Source organism: Brachypodium distachyon, chromosome 2, assembly GCF_000005505.3.
Source record: "Brachypodium distachyon strain Bd21 chromosome 2, Brachypodium_distachyon_v3.0, whole genome shotgun sequence".
Taxonomy (NCBI): domain Eukaryota; kingdom Viridiplantae; phylum Streptophyta; class Magnoliopsida; order Poales; family Poaceae; genus Brachypodium; species Brachypodium distachyon.
In genome coordinates this window covers 41,272,238-41,290,972 of record NC_016132.3, presented here as the reverse complement: position 1 = coordinate 41,290,972, position 18,735 = coordinate 41,272,238, and the positions used below count along the sequence as shown (strand labels likewise).

Here is an 18,735-nt window from a genome sequence, read left to right as displayed (position 1 = left end):
ATTCATATAGGGTATTGAAATATTAAACACCTTGTATGGAAAGATGTGTTGACAATTTTCACCCCATCTTGTGAAAATTCTAATAATGTGAAGAAAATGTCAAAAAAGACAATTCTTGACATGGAGTCCTTTTATGTGTACTAGTTGCTATGAGAAATGGTAAACTTAAAATTTTGCAAATGTTAAAAAAATTCTTTCACAAAATGGACTATCGAGTATGAATGTTTATGGCTTTCAAGCCAAATGACCAAAGTCACAGCCATTTCTATGACATATTTCATGATATTGTATCCATTTTTTGCACAGACGTGTGTTGTCTTTTCATGACAAACAATATTGTTAAAGAAATTTACAACGTTTTCGTTCCAAAAAATGTTTTCCCATTTTTTTAACGCAAAAAATTGTATTTTGTGAAGCAAGTACTATTAATATGGTTCAAAATCATGCCCAATTTGCACACAAAAAAGATCATATTGATAAACTTATAAAGCAATTCAATTATAATCCAAAATACAATTATATTATACTAAAAATAAAAAATAAAATGAATTAGCCCGCCATTGGAGGTCACAGTCAGAAAAGCACAACCCGAATGCTAGTTGTTGTTGGTTCTTGATTGGTTGAGGAATGGAGGACCGTATCGTTGATGTGGCTGTTTTGTGTTTCCTTTCCCCTGCCTAGTGCCCACCCCTTGAGTCTGTGACTCCGTCTCCTCTGCAGCCCTGCCTTATCTCTTCTCTCTCCTCCTCGATCTCCTCTCCCCCTCGATCTCCTCATCTTCCTCCCTTCCCCACCATGCCATCTCCCTCCCCCTTCTCTCCTCCTACCGGCCGCGCGCCTCCTCCTACTTGCCCCGCATGACGGTAGCCATCGCCTCCTCCCTGCCCCGCGCAATGGTGCTCCTCCTGCCCAATGCTGCCGGGGCCGCTTCCTCCCTGCCCCCGCATGACGGCAGCCACGGCCCGTGGATCTGGCCACCGCCGGCCTGGATCCGGCCGCCACGGCATGCCGGCGGATCCGGTCGCCGCGGCCGAGATCCTGTCGGCCAAGAAGGGCTTCTTCCTCTCTCCCGCCCACGGTAAGGCATTTTCAATCCTCTTTCTCTGTCATTCTTCCTCTGTATCCAGTTTCCCAATCACACACTTTCTCTGGATCTTGTAGATTGCCACAGCGGGTCATGGGGTGCGGCACTCCCGGTCCACGCCGCCGCCGCCATGTGATGCGCCAATTGCCGCTGCCTAGTCATCATGTTGTCCTCCGAGTCTTTTTTTTATCCAAGAAACTGTCCGCTAGAGTCGTGGACTATGATTGTGATAAGGGGGGATTGTCCATAACTACTATTCATACTAGATTGCATGTCACATGGTACTTTCCTTCTCATGTCGGACCCAGTCCTTGCATGGAAAGGCGATGGGCCACAGGGTCGTATACATCATCACACCTCATCGTGTATGGTAACCATTAGTTTTTCCACTACGTACACATCGTCAAAAGAAAGTTAGACTGAAATAGGTAACTAATTTTGAAAGTTGGGAGAGTAGATTGAGGCAACATTCACCTTTTTACATCTTTAGAAGTTGTAATCTGTTTTTTTTATTAAAGCCTAAAGATGTTTTTTCCCACCAAGGAATAGAATATGCAGTTGTCCCATATTAATATGGTCTGCTCATGGAGCCTTCCTTGTTCACCATGAAATGCATGGGATTGCATCTTAAGAAGATGCAATGATGTATTTTTTTTCTTGTATCAAAGCATAGAGATCTTTTCAGTCCAAGCAACTGGAAACTTCTATAGTCTATTCATAGAGCCAACGAAGTTTTGCCTAGCATAGAAGGATGTGCATATCCAATGGCCCTCAATGTTTCAAGATTCGTGCACACATCTTGCTTTTCTTAGCCCTAGAAAACATAATATCTGCAATATTTTGGTTCTCCCATCTCCTCCGTCCTCCTTATCCTCATCCCCACCGATTCATTTTTGCCCACCGAATCCCGTCTCCTCGAGCGGAGCCACCATTGGTCTCGTCCCCGCCAGCCAGCAGACATCTTGCCCAAACACCTGGTTCGTCACCGCCACCACCAACCTCCTGTTCCCGCAGGCCTCTACAATGTGTTGGAGCCTCGGCCTCACTCTGGCCGGTCCCGTCTTAGCCGTTGCCGCCTCCCACTCGCTCGAGGTGTTGGAGGGAGCCGACTTGATGGTTGACGTCACTAGTGGGACGGGCACTGTGGCAAGGGTGGCCTCACCGGACGCCATCAAGTATTCCTGGACCGGCCCTGCTACAACATGTTCCCCTATGAGGCTCGAAGCCAGCGAGTTAGTGACCCGGATCTGGGGCCCTCTACTGAAATTTGTCCAAGGTACATATCCAGATCTAAAAAACATCGGCTAACCCCCCCCCCCCCCCCCAAATGATCTTTTTTTCTTGTGATGTGATCATGTTCATTTATGATCCGTATGTGCTCATGTGACGTGTCTTGAATTATATGTGTGCATTTCTTCTTCATAAATAATAAGGTTAAAAAACATTTCTCGGATAAAAAACGTGACATTTATGATTTCTCATGTGTCCCTTCTTGATTAGAAAAATGCATATGACATGTTCTATGTTCCGAAACAAGGGAGATGCACAAATAGATTCTTGACCAGAAAAATGTGTATGACATGTTCTTGATGAGAAAATTTATATGACATGTTCTTGGTCCAAAAATATTTATGGCATGTACCCGATAAAAAAAATATGACATGTTCTTCATAACAAATATTGCTACATATGGTATTTAATTTGTGATTTTCTGATCTGAAAAATTATTTTATGATCCATGTATGAAGAAATTGTTAGTTTGGTAAAAAAAATCCATATCTTCAGAAATATAAATTCGTATCATATTTAGATCTTGCAAAATGTAGAATTGTGCCCAAAGTGTGAAACTTTTTATAAAGCTATTGCGTGAGAAGAAGCTTATTTTGTTCATATTCATGGTGGAAAATATGATTCAATTTGTTTTGTAATCCAAAACAGCAGAAATCATGCTTTTTATGTTTTGGAATATAAATATATGTTTTTTTGAATTATATGTGTAATTTTTCTCCAATTTAAATTAAGTTGAGGGCATATTTTCGAAAATATGAGGGTCGTCATAAGGAGAACACAGAGATTCGGAGAGGGGTATGCAAAATTTCTAGAACCAGTCTCAATGTAATGAAGGGAACTGAAGGGTATAGATATTACAGGGACACCATACTATGTTGGGAAATTTCGTTCATAGAGGCTGCCAACATTTATGCCAAACAATGGTAGGATTGGATTTTTCAAAGTGAGATCTTGCAAGATTACATCATTTATTAGACAAATTTATGCAAAACAATATTAAGATTGGATTTTCCAAAGTGATATCTGACATGATTATATTATTTATTAGATACATTAATGACTCATATTTTAATATATTGTATAAATGTAATGAATAAATGTCAAATCTTTTAGATAATGTCATAATTATTTTGTTCATGTTGATGGTGGAATATGATTCAATTCGGTTTGTAATCCAAAACAGCAGAACTCATGATTTTTTATGTTTTGGAATATACATATATGTTTTTTTTAATAATATGTACAATTTTTCTCCAATCTCAATTAAGTTGAGGGTGTATTTTCGAACATACGAGGATCGTCATAAGGAGAACACACAAATTCGGAGAGGGGTATGCAAAATTTCTAGAACCAATCCAATGCAACGAAGGGAACTGAAGGGTATAGACATTACAGGGACACCATACTATGTTGGGAAATTTCGTTCATAGAGTCTTGAATTTTTTTCCTATGAAATTACAAGTGGTTGCCAACATTTATGCCATACAATGGTAGGATTGGATTTTTCAAAGTGAGATCCTCAAGATTACATCATTTATTAGACAAATTTATGCCAAACAATGGTAAGATTGGATTTTCCAAAGTGATATCCTACATGATTATATTATTTATTAGATACCTTAATTACTCATATTTCAATATATTGTATAAATGTAATGAATAAATGTCAAATCTTTTCAATAATGTCATAATTAAAGATTGCATGCATGAGACCAAGCACGTTCATAATTTCATATCCCTATAAATAGTGCAATATTCTTTCTAAAAAATAGCCCCAATCGAAGTAGTTTACATTACCGTGGCAGATAATTCATCCCTTTTGCAAGCTTTCCATCAGAAATCCTTAGTCTAGGAGCCATGGATCCTAATGGCTCCTACCGTAAAGATGCTAGATCTAGTGAAAGTGAGTCCAATATTTCCCCCTTGCATGAAGCACTGAGATGCCCCCTAGTCAAGCCAACGTTGAATGAGTTTTTAGCCCTTATGACCCAGCCACCGTATTCACATGCATCACAAGTACCTACCATGATGCCAGCCAAAAACGAGTCCAAGCTGCAAAACCAAACAAATGTTCCATTAGCACCGCTCCACGTGTTACCCCATACAAATAGTTACAATATATCTCTTGGCAGAACCATTACATCACAACCAATTATCATGGAAAGCTCTCAAAATAATCAAGAAATATTCTCACAACAAGACTTTGTTACAACCCCTATTGAGAACTACTTCAACCCATCGCAGCAAATGCAGATCTTGTCTATGGAATCTCCATCTATCACATCCCTACTCCAAGGAGATCCCATTGCCAGTGTACATGCCCACCTTAACACAATTGGAGCGTTGGATGCTGGTCCGATATTTGAGAACCCAACAAGGCTATTCACCAAGGTAATTAAACTCACTGCCATTGGGCTCTCTTTTTTCTCCTCTGAACCAGTATCCCCTCACTTCAAATACTATACTTCAACAGCACATACAACATGGGGCGCTTTGTAATGAAGATCCTTATGGTATTCCTACCCCCTCTGGTCCATTTGCTACATTCCCAAGTTCCCCAAGAGAAGGCGAGGACCCAGTAGGTGGCCCAAATGAAAATTTTGGTGGTGATGTCATGCAAGGTTCCATGAGCTCAGGCTACAGATGCAAGTTGTGTAATGCCACTTTCAACTCCTCTCAAGCATATGGTGGTCACATGAGTCACCATAGCAAAGCAAAGAAGAAAAACATGCAGGGTTGATCTTCCCATGTAGCTATAACTAGCTAGCTGTGCCAAAACATTTCTACTAGTGCTACATTGGAAGAAAGGGATGGAGGTTCTAGTGCAAGTGGGGAAAAGTTATTAGAGTCTTCCTTTTTTTCAAAGAAATTGACAGATGAAATAATATAAGTGGACAATTGTTGCTATGTTCTGTTTATGTTGTTATTTCCATCTGTAGTTACAAACTTATAATCATACTCAAATTTTTTTTGACAGCTACTCGTACACTCAATTACTCTCCTCTTAGTCCTTTTGTTTAATGTTGAAGGAACCTTCTTCCGATGAATGTTCATTTTAGAACTAGATATAACACGTGTGTTCTTGGCCATGCTGATATTACATTTCGATGTTTTATTTTCACATGATTTTATACAAGATAATACTCTTTCCGCCTCATATTAAGTGCCAAAATATTACATGTATCTAAATGTATTTTAGTATGGTACATGTAATATTTGAGACAACATCGAAACATGAGTCACTTAATATATGATACGGAGGATACAACATATAATCGTCGATCAACAGACACACACGCCATAGTTCGTATGCCCTGCTGTAGTACTGTGTGCATCTACACAACGGAATGCAGACGGGCATAGGACTATGCCGCCGTTGACATGTGGGGGCCAGGTTGGCCCTACCTAACAGATTGTAGTATGACACCGTCGCTCTCTGGGTGCAGCGGTGTCGGCATCACATATTCCAGGGCTGCGGCTGAGATTCCGCTCAACTTTTCCACGCTACGAACGAATGGATCAGCTGAAGAATCTCGATCAGCCATCGGATCCCCAAAACGTCACCCGCGACATCATCCCGTCGATCTTGGCTTTTGACGACGATGACACGGGACCGCTTCCTTTTCTGCAGCTGTCACTGTTGAGTACTGAGTGCGGTTTGAGATTTTCTTCTTCCGTTTTTTTGTCCCCGTTGAATAAGGGGATTCTAATGTATCACTGATGTTTTGTTTCTTGCAAGGGACTAGTCATGAGCATGTTGTTTAGAGCAGTAAGCATGAACTTCTCAGGCATCAGAATCCTTTTTTTAGAAGTCAGTGGATTCGATTTAACTTTTTTGTGAAATGTTTATGATGATGAAAGATTGAAAGCTTTACTCAGAGTCTAAATCAACAATGAATCTTTTTAATTGGATTATTTTGGCATGAGCCAAAACTATTTCCGAAAGTAAAATTAAATCTCGGTACTTAGAGCACTCAGTTTCGAGATAAGGGCTGGGAATAAACTATGACTACAACCTCCGTCGACCAGTTCCCAATCGGCAATCACCATCCACTTGGCGTTCATGAGTCTATGACTTTCCTCCCTCAATCTCTGATGAACTATAATCCTATACCTGGATGGCTTTAGCTGCAACTGCAATAGAAACTGAGGCGACTGCTGAGACGTGAAGGCAAGAAGGTGCAAAGCCTTGGTTCCGTTGACATGAGCACTACTCAGGAGAGGGTTGGATCGATATCCGAAACACCCAGGAATTTGACCAAGACTACAAAAAATCAATTGAAATATACAAAGTTCACATCAAGAATCATGATTTTCAGTAGGGCAAGTGAGAGGATAAGGATTGAAACCTCACTAGTTTGACCAAAGTGAATCTCGATCGAAAGGCCTATCTAGCTCACCAGTCACTGAGCTCAAAATTTTCCACAAGACACATATGTCAAAATAAAAAGAGAATCGATGGGATCGGAGCCAGATTCAGGTAGCACAAGTATGTACGTTGCAGAAGTATGTCCTCTTCATGGATGTGGATTGCTTATCAGATTCCTCCACTTGACGGCAGCGGCTGGGTCAGGACTCAGGAATACACATACGAAAGCAATTTGACAGTGAGATAGTGGGGGGAAAAACTAACAAGAAAAAATAAATGGCAGTAGCAATGGTGGCGTAAGGGGAAGCCGTCTTCTGAAAAATCAGAACTGGAGGAGCTGTCATGGTGGACCCACTCCTTGGCCTCTTCGATTGCTCACTACGTTCGTAAAAATGTTAGAGCATCTCCAATCTCCAAGAGGTTCCTCATATTTGCTTTCTCAAAACCTGTATTTAGGAATTTTTTATAAAATATACCCTCCCCAAATCCTATGCCTCCCCAACAAATTTCTCATATTTCATTTCCGATATCTCATCAAGATTCGGAAAAGACAAACTAAGGACTGATCTGTCTCTCTCTCACCATTTTCTTTCTTTCTCTTAACTCCGATAGATATGAGTAATCCCCATTTCACTCCTCAATATGGGAAATCCCGAGTTCGATTTGGGGGATGGCTAGAAATGGAGAATGATATGGGCATCTGTTGGAGGGCTATTTTTGGACAAAATCCCTAAATTTAATTATTGGGCATGGGATGGTGAAGCTCTTGGAGATGCTCTTATAGCCTTAGTCTAAGTCAAACTTTTTAAAGTTTAACCAAATTTCTAAAAAAAATTAACATCTACAATCTTTGTTGAAAAGGAAAAAAGCCTGACCTCTCAATATCTATAAGTGTATATCAGTTTTATTAAATTCGTCATGACATATATCTTAGTACTACATCTTTTTTTATGAAGTTGATCAAACTTTAAATTTTTTGAGCTAATATGAAAGTAGAACACTTTATATTTATGGTGAGTTTGGCATTGAGGTGGATTATGATGATCCAGTTTTTCCAACCAGCTTCTGTTTATTTTTGTGTTTGGCTAACCAACTTTTAACTGTTTTCGTGTGTATTTTTTCACATCATATTATAAAATAAGTTCAGCGCAGCACAGTTCAGCAATGCTAAACTGAGCGCTACGAATTGAGGTACCCTAACGGATACTAATCTTCTCCCTTCCGTCATGTATTCTACTTCCTTTTGCTGATTTGTGAACTATGAAAATGACCTGCTGCTTAATTTGTCTTATCATGACGGGAAAGCCGCCACTGGCCAATTAAGAAGAAATGTTTTAAGGTAGTGTTAAACTCAGGAGCAAGCAGATGAAGGCATAGTCGCCGAAATAAAAATGTCAGCAAGGCACAACAAAGCAGTTCGTTCTTCAATTTAACAGGATAATTTTGTGAAAACTTCGACACAACATCACAAACAGATTTTGATCCTTTTCATTAAAGTCATCAGGTTTATTTGTCACCATCCTAAGATAATCAATGCGAAAATCGGACAGCATAAGTGAAAAAGCAGAAGAAACATGGAGTAAACTTGCAAATTACTCTGCACTGTCTAGGTGCAATGAACTTGATTTTTGGTGCTACAAGCAGAGAAGCACAGGGGACCACCGGTTACTACTCACTAAGATGTGATGGTCATATCAGAGTGGCAACCAAATGTACACCCCAAATTTCTAAAGCCCAGGTAAGCAGCCAAATTCTGTTAAGCTAGATCGAATTATAACAGAATCTTATGACCAAATATATGTGGACTCAGATTGATATGGCAGTTATTTTATTACCAAACATCCAGGAGCTCAATGGTGCACTGGGACTCTGGGAGCACATGAAAGAAAAAACTATTTTCCAGATCGCAATTCTTTACAGAAAGTTACACATGTGAGTACTTTTTTTCTTCTAGAAAACGCAAAAGCATGGATAGGCATAGATAGGCTGCAAGACGAAAGTGCATTTAAAGGCATAGATAGGCTGCAAGACACAATTAGTTCACGGGAGTGTCTATTTCGCCTAAGAAATAAGAAATAGCAAAACCGTTAGTTCACATCCCAGAATTCAGGTAGCAACACATGGAGTCCTAAAGCGCCTGCTCTAGCCTTCGCTTCCTCCTTGAGCCTGTTGTGGATGGTGAAACAGCAGGGACGGTTATTCTCGAAGGTGCACTTGTTGCGCTGTTTCCAAATCATCATCCAGTCTATCAGCAGAACGAAAAGAGTCGAGGCCCTTGCGGATGGGTTTTGGGGGATGGGAAAGGTGCCACCAGGCCGGGAGGCGAACTCCCTGGATAGGAGGGTGGCAAGTCACTCAAATCCATGAGTAGCCGGTAGCGTAAGTGCTTATAATTTTTCATGAAAAAAGGGAGTTTGCGCTCTGTGTGAAAACACATTTAGTTAACAGTTTACTTCTCTAAAGCACTTAATATTGTTCTTCTCACCTAGGACACAAAAAAAGTTCATTTCTCCATGAAATTTTACTAGTAGCACGGTACATGTATGCTGCTACAGACTAACAAAAAAAACTCTATGCTGTTCTATTATTTATTTTCTTACATCAAATAATTTCATATTCACAACAGTGTGCCAAAATCAACAGGCGACACGGCCTGAAGGTGACGGACCACCGTCACTAATTGAGATCTTTATAGGAGTAAAGATATGGAAGACTCGAACATTTACATGTGTAATCTTTTCAGAGTTTTTGACACCTAAATATTTTGCTTCCCAGGAGCATGTGCTCCCTGGAACCACTAATTTTACCTCTCCAACTTATCATGGTAGTTTAAGGTCAGTGCTTGAACTATTCTAGAAAAAAAAAGGGTCAGTACTTCAATAATAGAGTACCCTCCATTCAGCTAGCCATGAATACAATATCTCCAGTGAAAAGGGACGCCTGGATAGAGAATTCATTCTGTCTCAATCTTTATAGTTGAAGAAATTCTGGTTATTACTTTATATACATGGTGCTGTTATCAGTCCGTGCCATGGACGTATCTTCAAAAATGACATCTAAAGTATCCATTGGCCAGAATTAAGTTTGCCAAAACAGATGCGCATCCCCCATAAAGTGACAAAGAAGTTTGAACCTCTCCAACGAGAACTAGTCTCAATACCACTAGAATCTACTGAGACCACCCTCTCAAAAGTTAAAAGGAATATACTGAGGCCACACAAGAAACAGCATTAGGAGACGATAATTTTACATGAAAAATCCAACGATAGCAAGGGTATGACAATTGATCCTCTAGAAGTGGTTCAAATAATGTTCCAAACTTGCTTTCCGTTGACACTGCGAGAGCAATTCCAAGGTAATATCCTGTGTTTTTGGCAAGGAACAGTTCCTTTTCACCAGTCTATTCTGAATCCTCATCAAAGTAAACCGACTTGTTGGAACAAAAAAGGGCAGATTTACTGGTTATCCTCTTGTTTTTCCTATAAAAAATATCACATTACAAACTTATTTTCCTTTACTCCTTTCAAGAAACAGATATCACTTAATTTCTCTACATTTATTCATTATTTAGAGGAATTAAATTAGCTAAATCCTAACCAAAGACAACTGAACTGGCTGCATCTAGTCAGTGCTAAGCAGTTTTCTCCTTGTTCAACCACTTCATTCTAGGGATGCAAGCAGGATCCCTCTTATATCCCTTTTCTAAGTCAAATTATTTTGGGTAAATATCACAAAACCCTTGGTTTCTGACAAACCTTATCGCAAAACTACACCTTTTCGGGTTTTTTATCACATAACCAGCATTCTTGAACAAAACTGTATCGTTAAACCCATAATCTCGCTGTCAACACGCGTAACAGCGAAACTGACATCAGAGCCCACCTATCGGCCTCAGAAATGAAAACTGTGTTAAGTTAGCCCGGTCTGTTTCGGTTTTCTGCTGATTCGGGCCAAGGAGATGGAGGGGGCGGGAACGCCTCTGGCATTCGGGGCGCGGCCATGTCGCTTGCGGCGCGGCGTCGCGCGCACTGAGCACCGCCATGTTCGGCACGGCGGTGTAGCACAGTTGATGGCAGCAGCCTCGCCGGAATTCTGGCAGAGGCCAGCGACGAGGAGCTCGCGGGTGGCGGAGGGGCTTTGTTGCGGGCGCGCTCATACCCTCAATCTCTATGGCCCGAACCAGCCCGAACCGGCAGAAAACCAAACCAGACCAGACTAAGTTAACACAGTTTTCGTTTCTGAGGCCGGCAGGTGGGCCCCGATGTCAATTTCGCTGTTAGCCGCGTTGACAGCAAGATTATGGGTTTACCGATACAGTTTTGTCCAAGAATGCGGGTTATGTTATAAAAAAACCGAAAATGTGTAGTTGTGCGATAAGGTTCATCGGAAACCATGGGTTTTGTGATATTTACTCAAATATTTTAGTTGGGGTTAATTTGATATATGCCACTTGAATTCTGGCAACTTCGAAAAATGCAACTATAATTTTCATCCTTTGAAAAATGCCACTGCAGTGGCACCTTTCAACCCATTATGGTGGCACTTTTCGAAGAATCTGCAGATTTTGTAATGGTATTTTTCAAAAGATGAGAATTGCAGTAGTGTTTTTCGAATTCGCCAAAATTGCAGTGGTACAGGTTTCAAACCCGCTAGTCAAATATGAGCACTATATTTGACTTGTGAATTTGGGGTGACTTAGAGGTGGGATATAAGCAGGATCCCGTCTGCATCCCTACTTCATTCTGTATCTATAGGATAAAGAAAACATTCAAAACACATGTTATCTCCTAAGAAAAACGAGCAATTTTAGTATACTATATTTGACTAACGGATCTGAAATTTGACTTAGAAATGGGATATAAGAGGGATCCCGCTTGCATCCCTACTTCATTCTGCATGTATCTATAGGATAAAGAAAACGTTCAAAACAACATGTTATCTCCTAAGAAAAATAAGCCATTTTACAGATCCGTAGTAGCTAGCAATGTTGCTATACTTTAGGAATGTGTACTGTTATGGTCTTTTACTAGGCAAAACCCTGAGGACTTATAATGCTACTGCGGCACTGCGCTACACATGTTTAGTTTTTAATACAGATATTTCGTTTCTGATGCTATTATGCCATTCCCCTAATCTTTTTGCCATGGTTTTATTGCAGTTTTTACAACAAAAATCTTTCGCAACCTTTTTCAGTAACTAGTATCTCTGGGAATTCCTTGACCCAAATGTAACAAGAGAAGTTGGGAGCCATGAGGTCTTGTTCGGAATCTAATACAGTATCACATAACCATAATCCCTGCGCGCCCCGCTGACATGTTTACTGACCTGTCTTACATTTATTGCGCCAGGAAACTACTCTTTACCATGTTTCAATATGCTTTTACAATAATCATGTACAGTCAACTCTGAACAGAAGTTTTAAATATGTGTTCAGCTATCCAGAGATATATACTAGATTCCTGCAACAACATAATGCAAATTGCACAACCAACAAATTTGAGCAACTTTCTCTGTTAAGATGACAGAAAATGGAATTCTAACTTACTTGTATGCCTCTTAGACAACCCAGAATCCAATATTCTCATCACTGCAATCCTTGGCTTCTATCTTCACTCCCAGACCCAGTTGCAGCTCTAATGGATGAAGTGTATATCTCAGTGAATTGAGCAACCTGGTTAAAATGGACACATCTCAGACACTACACACATAAATGTAATAGAGCAATTTAAACTACATGCAGACATACACCGCGTACCATAATCTGAAATCCTGGCAAGCCTTGATTGTGCCCTGGGAACATACAGGTGATAACATGTATCTGACAGACCCTTGTGAGCATGGTATTTGTTGATCATCAAACAACCATGACTACTCTGAACATTCTTTGGTGGAACTGAACTATTCAGATAGTATTGAATCGTGCCTCAATCACTGATTCTTTTTGTTCTTTGGCCTGAGGCCCTTGATGCTGCTTGCTGCTTAGAAAGGATTTCTGCTATCAGTTGTTTTTCGCCAAAGAGCTGTGCATTTTTCAAAAGCAAGTTCCTTGATGATGAGTCTACGGAATAGCCTTGACCAGTCATCCAGTCTAAGAGGGATAACAATAGCTGCTTCTTATCAGGTTTTTGGATGTACCGCTGAATTGCTCTCCCAAAGGTATCCTGCATGTGAAACAGAAACGGTCATGTTCACCATTAAAAGAAGAGGTAATAACACCCGCAGTACAAGAACTGCATGCGAGCATTTTCATACAACTTGAAAAATGGGGTCAGTTGGTCCAAAACTTGTGTTGCAGATTCATTTTTGGTCAGATGCGCTCCGGAGCCGCCACGTGCCTTGTCAGCGTGGCAAAGTTGCGCACTGAGGGCTCGATAATTTTTACAGAAAAACCCTCGTTTCCCTACGCTCTTGCGAAAACCCTCCACACATGATTCTTCCTTTTCTTCCCCCGAAACCCCTGCGGCCTAACCCTAAATCCACGAGTCCCCGACACGGCGAGGTATAGGGCGGCGAGGGAGAGGCCGCGATGATGGAAAATGGGAAGAAAACAGAGATATTTTTGCAAAATTTCATTCGCATTGCATTGTCTGGGGATGAGAAAGAAATTGTATTTTGATCGCAGGGGCTAAATGAAAAAAATGCAAACCGCCTAAACAACCAGCGTGGCTAATTCGGACTAATCTGGGCACTAATCACCCGCCTAAACAAGTTTTGGATCACTTGGCCCCATTTTTCAAGTTCTTGTATGAAATTGCTCGCGCGCTTCAAGTTTATGTATTGCGGGTGTTATTAACTCTTAAAAGAAATAGCAAGTTAGGACGCAAGATGTGGTCCTTAAATGCTTAGATTAAGGTTAGTCTTGGTAATGCTGTTCTGTGATTTTCTGGAGCATGCTCTGTCCTAGGCAGCTAAGATTTAATAAGTTTCCAATGTCCAGCCCTCCAGGGTTCAACTCCAAACTATACTTATAGAGTACAGGTACAAAATCATCACCTGGCTTATACGCCATCCTGAATGGTTCAGTGCCTTCATAACATCATTAATCAAATTTATGTTTCCCGATGTCATGAACTGTATAGCAAATTTCTCCAAGGAACGTGGAGATATCAGCTCAGCATTGTCCTGTTAAATTAGCATTTGCTTAGTGAAGATACACAAAAATAAACAATAGAGATACCAGCAGAAAACGCCAAAGCATTGTACCTTAATGACTATATATGCATCCTTGAGAAGTCCTGCTGGAACTAAGATGCTTAAGACCTTCTCATGAAGAGATTTACAAACTGTTCTTTTACTGTATCTCATCATATTATATACAGATAATGCTTCAGAAGGAAAACCTGCTTCTCCTAACTGTAACATCACCTCAGAGCAAAGCTCCTGGAGAAGATGAATAGAAATTTAGGTTAACATACATGCTGTCGCAACAAAAGCTGATTAAAATCATGTTGCAAGAAAAAATGCGATGGCCACACTCTATTCTACAAGCATGTCATAGATAGCCCGTAAGCGGATGGGACACCACCAGCGGTACCCAACTACCCATGAAGGGTGTAGGTACTATGTACGCCCCAATTTTTTTTTCTGAAAGATATTATTAGTGTATGTAAATACAAGAGTACATGCATAATTGGTGTAATTTTAACACATACCTTGTACTATACATAAAGACAAATCAAGTACGTACTGGATTTCAATACCATAAACTACCTATCTTTACCTGAAAAACAGTACTTTTTTGTACAGTACAAAGTACAAGTTATTTTTGCACAGATTTTCTGTGTGTAGTCTTGCATGTACATGTACTGATACCATAAAGTTTTTTATGAATTTTGGAGTACTACAAGTATCTAGGGTCATCAATCAGCCTTACCCCTTTAGGCAGATAGCCCTACTTCCAGTGAACAGAATTTAACAAGAATTAGTTATTATTTTATCCAGCACAAAACTTAATAGAAACATAATAAATAGACCAAAGACAGCAGAATCAACATACCTCATTCAATTGATGACCCTTTGTATGCATATCTTCAATTGTCTTGTATACTAGGTGATAGACCTTTCCCTTGCAGAAGTACCTTATTAAGGTATTGAATGTAATATGATCAGGTGATATGTTCAATTCATCCATTTTCTTGAGCATTCGCATTACACTTTCTGTATCATTTGTGTTGCAGTAAGCACGAAGTGATGTATTAAGTATAACAAGGTCATATGTTGTATTCTGGTCCTCAAATTCTTTTGCAAGTTGTTTTGCTTCTTCACGATAACCAGCTCGATGTAGTGCTGAAATCATAATACTAAATGCATAGCCATCTGCAGAAACAGAAGATAAGCACATCAAGAAAGATGAAGAAGACACAATTGTAATAGCACCCTACTAAGGCATTTGCATGGCAACACGCAGGCAATGCTCTACAAAATTATTATAGTACTATCAAAAGCTAGTATACTGAATAACATTACCAGCGCATGAAAAAAAACCATACCGTACTTCCTCAAAAGGTTACACTAGAATTCGGTATCATAATTTGCAGGTAATCATTACATATAAGAACAGTGATCCATCCAACAAAATGAATAACATATATGTAGGATCCAGACAAATGAAGATCAGATCCTAAATACGGTATAGTAATCAGGAATGAGAAACTAGCATGGTGATAGATTAGTTGTATGGTTGGATGTTGTACCAGATTTAACTCCTTTTTCTTTCATTTCATTAAACAGCATTGTTGCTTCCCATATCTTTCCTCCTTTGGCAAGGGCATCAATCAATATGCAATATGGCATCTGTACACAGTATAAGGATTAAGGGATTACAACTGCACTAAAGTTAGGTCAATTTATGAGATTGTGGAATGGAAGTGTGCACATGAAGAAGTGTTGTGTGTTAGACTTTTACCTCATCCTGAGCAAACCCTGAGGCTTCCAATTCAGTGAGTAGCTCCTTAGCCTTCTCAAAAAGACCACCTTTAGAGTATACCTTCAATAAAGTAGTCAGTATTACCTGCAAAGGAAATTTAGTTGAGATGCCAGAATGATATTATTAGCAGCACCATTTTGCGATAATTCTAAATGTATATAAGTTCAATTGCATGACTATAGCATTTGAGCAAAGAATAGGACAACAGTTACTCCCTCCGGTTCAAAAAAAGCTATCTCTTTGGACATATCTTTGACTATAGATATCTTTATAAGTATACATTGGATACATGGAAATGATATGTGTAGACAGTTTCGGTACTTTCATAATATAATAATTTCGTTGGGTTATGTATAAATTAGTGATATAGTTAACAGTTTGGAGACTGTCAATGTCCAAACAATAGCATTGTGTGAACATGAGGAAATAATATTTGATTATGGAAAGGCTATTTTTGAAACATCCAGAAGCACCAGTGCCCTCAATTCAACTACAAGCAAGCCCTACTAAACAGATTATGCGGAAAGCAGCAAGAAACCATTCCAGCACCTAGGTAGGGTGCCCTCACTTTCAACCCAGGCCATTCAACTACAAGCTCATTTCAATACACCGCGTGTAAAGCAACAAGCAAAAACTTCAGTGTCTGGGTAGGATATGCGGTAGGCAATATCTAGTGATTTGAAGATATGCTTTTCAAACAGTGTTTAGTTACATGCATGTTGCTGCCTAGCACAGTACTTGTTTCCTTTCCAGGCACATTGACAATTAATATTCACTGATATGCTACCTTTAACAAATAAACATAAATGGTGCGGCTCGAAAAACTCAAGTTGCTCCCCCCCCCAACCCTTTTTTCCTTGTAAATATTATTGAACTTTAATATATATGTAGTGTCGGAATCTTTCCTGCAGTTTTCAGTAAAAAGAAAAGATATTGTCCAACTTGTCCCATGGATAAGCCATATATTGAGAAATGACCTCAAGAAACTTGAACCGTGGCAAATACAAAAATGGAACTGACAGAACTGTGGACTTCAGCAAACCAGAAAGCATAGATCATAGAACTAATTAATAAAGGACAAGTAATGAAAATAGACCTTGTTTGGTATTAACTTGGAAGACCTCAAATCTTTCATCAGCAGCTCAGCTTTTTCATAATTAGAATTTTCCGAATATGCATTCAACAGGGAGCTGTAGTGGAACAGATTAGGGTTATGGCCCTCATCCTTCAATTTCTGGAAGTATACCTCAGCCTCCTCGCAGTAGTTATGAGATGCACATATCGCCAAGAGAGTACCGTATATTACACTATCCATCTGAAGACCGCGGTAGTTCAGCTCATTGATCAACTCCATTGCCTTAGCATAGCCCTGCTTCAACTTAATGCACCCTGACAGAAGCTGGAGGTTGGGGAAAAAAGAACTCAAAACAGGTTGCATAATGCCTATAGCAAGTGCTAATATGAAACAATGAGGGTCAAAGTCCCGTACAGTACTGTAGGTGAACAGATCAGGTGATAGACCTCCTCGTATCATCTCATCATAGAGCTTGAAGGTGCTGTCATACCTCCCATTCTTCACCAAGCACCCTAGAACCGAATTACAAACAGAGACATGAACTCTGATTGACTGGTCCTGGATAGAACCATACACTTGCAGCGCTCTTGCAGCGTTACGGCTCAACCCCAGGTACTTGAAATAGCTGCTGTAGGACGCAACATTGAGCATTTCATGCTCCTGCATCCACCGAAAGACCTGAAACAAAGTTCAGCAACTCATGTCTATTGGCACTGGCAAAGCTCCACACCAAACTCATCAATTCCCACCACCCAAACACACCCTAACTGACCATGAAAACCATTGCTGAGAACTACTCCCTCCGTCCCATATTAAGTGACACAAATTTGCACAAATATGAATGTATCTATACCCAAAAAGCGTCTAGATACATGTAATAGAAAGTCACTTAATATGGGACGGAGGGAGTACCTTAGAAAGGGCATCCCATTTCCTGATGTCCCCATAGTGGCGCAAGATTATGTTGCAGTCCTGTGTCTGCAGAACATCTTCCAGCCTGTAGGTAAAGGGCAGAATCCTCAGGGTTTGATTTCAAACATGAGCAGTGCTGAGCCTATCCTAACATCCCATTTCTACCAACCCTTTTTTTCGGCATCACAGCACTTCTACTGTTCATTGTACGCAAGTGGCATAATTCACAGGCCACAGCAGTTGAGCTTTGCTTCGCGGAATTACCACAACGACAGGAAACGAATGCTTGGGACTAACCAAAGTACTAGAGCAATATAGCAGCGGTGGAGCATACCTGGTGAGCGCAGCGACAGGGTCGGCGGCAGCCTTGACATCGGCGACGGCGTTGCGCCGGGGGGACGGCCGCTGGGTTTTGGGTGCGGCACGTGCTTCCAGCGTCTGCGGGGCTGCGCGAACGAAGGGGAGGTTCTTCGGCCGCGAGCAGGACGGCGCAGTCGCTGGCGGGGAGAGGGAGCGGGGCGCGGCGAGCGGCAAGGACGCGGCTTCCATTTTGCAGTGAATCAATCCAACTCGTCCGTGCGCTGCCGCTCCGTGGTTGGGAGATACGGGATGGGAGAGTGTCGCCTCGTACGCTGAAGAATTTGAGTCTTGGGCCACCGGCCACGGCACTATCCCCTGAACTTGTGAATGGGCTGCATTTCTGATGTGAATACTTCCGGCCCACCCTTAAGACAACTGAATGACAGAGAACTGGACAATGGGAGGAGGAGGTCCAGATTCACTTTAGGTCGATTTGCCGGCCGTCGCCACCGATCACCGGAGTCCTAATCGTCTCGTTGACGGCATAAAGAGAGAGGAGAGATGGGGGGAGGGGCGCTGGGCTCGGGCTCGCGCCTCCTCAATTTCTCAAGCAATCTTTGCGTGATAATCTATCAACATGCCATGTTCCATGCTTGGTTAGACGTGGCAGCCACATGTCTGTTTTTTGCCTTTTCAAAGTAAACCGTATCACTAATCTGAGTTTAGATATTTATATGTGCTTTTTGTGAGTTTGTGAACTAAGGTGTTCATTTCTTTCA

General features: G+C 40.8%; 2 protein-coding genes across 5 annotated transcripts; one reads left to right on the top strand and one right to left on the bottom strand.

The window, feature by feature from the left end:
* The first annotated feature begins 1,943 nt into the window (after positions 1 to 1,943).
* On the top strand, positions 1,944 to 5,360 carry LOC104582794. 2 transcript variants are annotated; one of them, XR_001406177.2, is made up of 3 exons: positions 1,944 to 2,360; positions 4,619 to 4,765; positions 4,848 to 5,360. XR_001406177.2 is itself a non-coding variant. In XM_010233624.2 (2 exons), the coding sequence occupies exons 1-2, from the start codon at positions 4,232 to 4,234 to the stop codon at positions 5,112 to 5,114; spliced, it is 801 nt and encodes a 266-aa protein (XP_010231926.2). In that variant the 5' UTR covers positions 2,399 to 4,231; the 3' UTR covers positions 5,115 to 5,360. The 2 variants fall into 2 exon arrangements, 1 of the variants encoding a protein (XP_010231926.2); XM_010233624.2 differs by lacking the exon at positions 1,944 to 2,360 and having other exon boundaries at positions 2,399 to 4,765.
* A 4,328-nt stretch (positions 5,361 to 9,688) lies between these two features.
* Positions 9,689 to 18,263, bottom strand: LOC100835537 (pentatricopeptide repeat-containing protein At1g10910, chloroplastic). 3 transcript variants are annotated; one of them, XM_010233623.3, is made up of 12 exons: positions 17,991 to 18,263; positions 17,657 to 17,741; positions 17,159 to 17,422; positions 16,766 to 17,068; positions 15,649 to 15,753; positions 15,437 to 15,536; positions 14,740 to 15,059; positions 13,947 to 14,123; positions 13,737 to 13,865; positions 12,499 to 12,904; positions 12,289 to 12,414; positions 9,689 to 10,222 (listed from the first exon to the last, which is right to left on the bottom strand). In XM_010233623.3, exons 1-10 carry the CDS (start codon positions 18,203 to 18,205, stop codon positions 12,668 to 12,670), a joined length of 1,935 nt encoding a protein of 644 aa, XP_010231925.1. In that variant the 5' UTR covers positions 18,206 to 18,263; the 3' UTR covers positions 9,689 to 10,222; positions 12,289 to 12,414; positions 12,499 to 12,667. The 3 variants fall into 3 exon arrangements, with proteins under 3 accessions (XP_010231925.1, XP_010231924.1, XP_003569217.1); XM_010233622.3 differs by lacking the exon at positions 9,689 to 10,222 and adding an exon at positions 12,058 to 12,202 and having other exon boundaries at positions 17,991 to 18,220; XM_003569169.4 differs by lacking the exon at positions 9,689 to 10,222 and having other exon boundaries at positions 12,065 to 12,414; positions 17,991 to 18,220.
* Between the last annotated feature and the right edge of the window lie 472 nt (positions 18,264 to 18,735).

Bases quoted from the DNA above. Each gene is read 5' to 3' on its own strand.
- LOC104582794 (XM_010233624.2), top strand. From the start codon at position 4,232: ATGGATCCTAATGGCTCCTACCGTAAAGATGCTAGATCTAGTGAAAGT. The intron at 4,766-4,847 runs GTAATTAAACTC...ATACTTCAACAG, and splicing joins CAACAAGGCTATTCACCAAG to CACATACAACATGGGGCGCT.
- LOC100835537 (XM_010233623.3), bottom strand. From the start codon at position 18,205: ATGGAAGCCGCGTCCTTGCCGCTCGCCGCGCCCCGCTCCCTCTCCCCG. The intron at 15,537-15,648 runs GTAAAAGTCTAA...TACTGTGTACAG, and splicing joins CAGGGTTTGCTCAGGATGAG to ATGCCATATTGCATATTGAT. The intron at 12,905-13,736 runs GTGATGATTTTG...TTTCACATGCAG, and splicing joins CAGGATGGCGTATAAGCCAG to GATACCTTTGGGAGAGCAAT.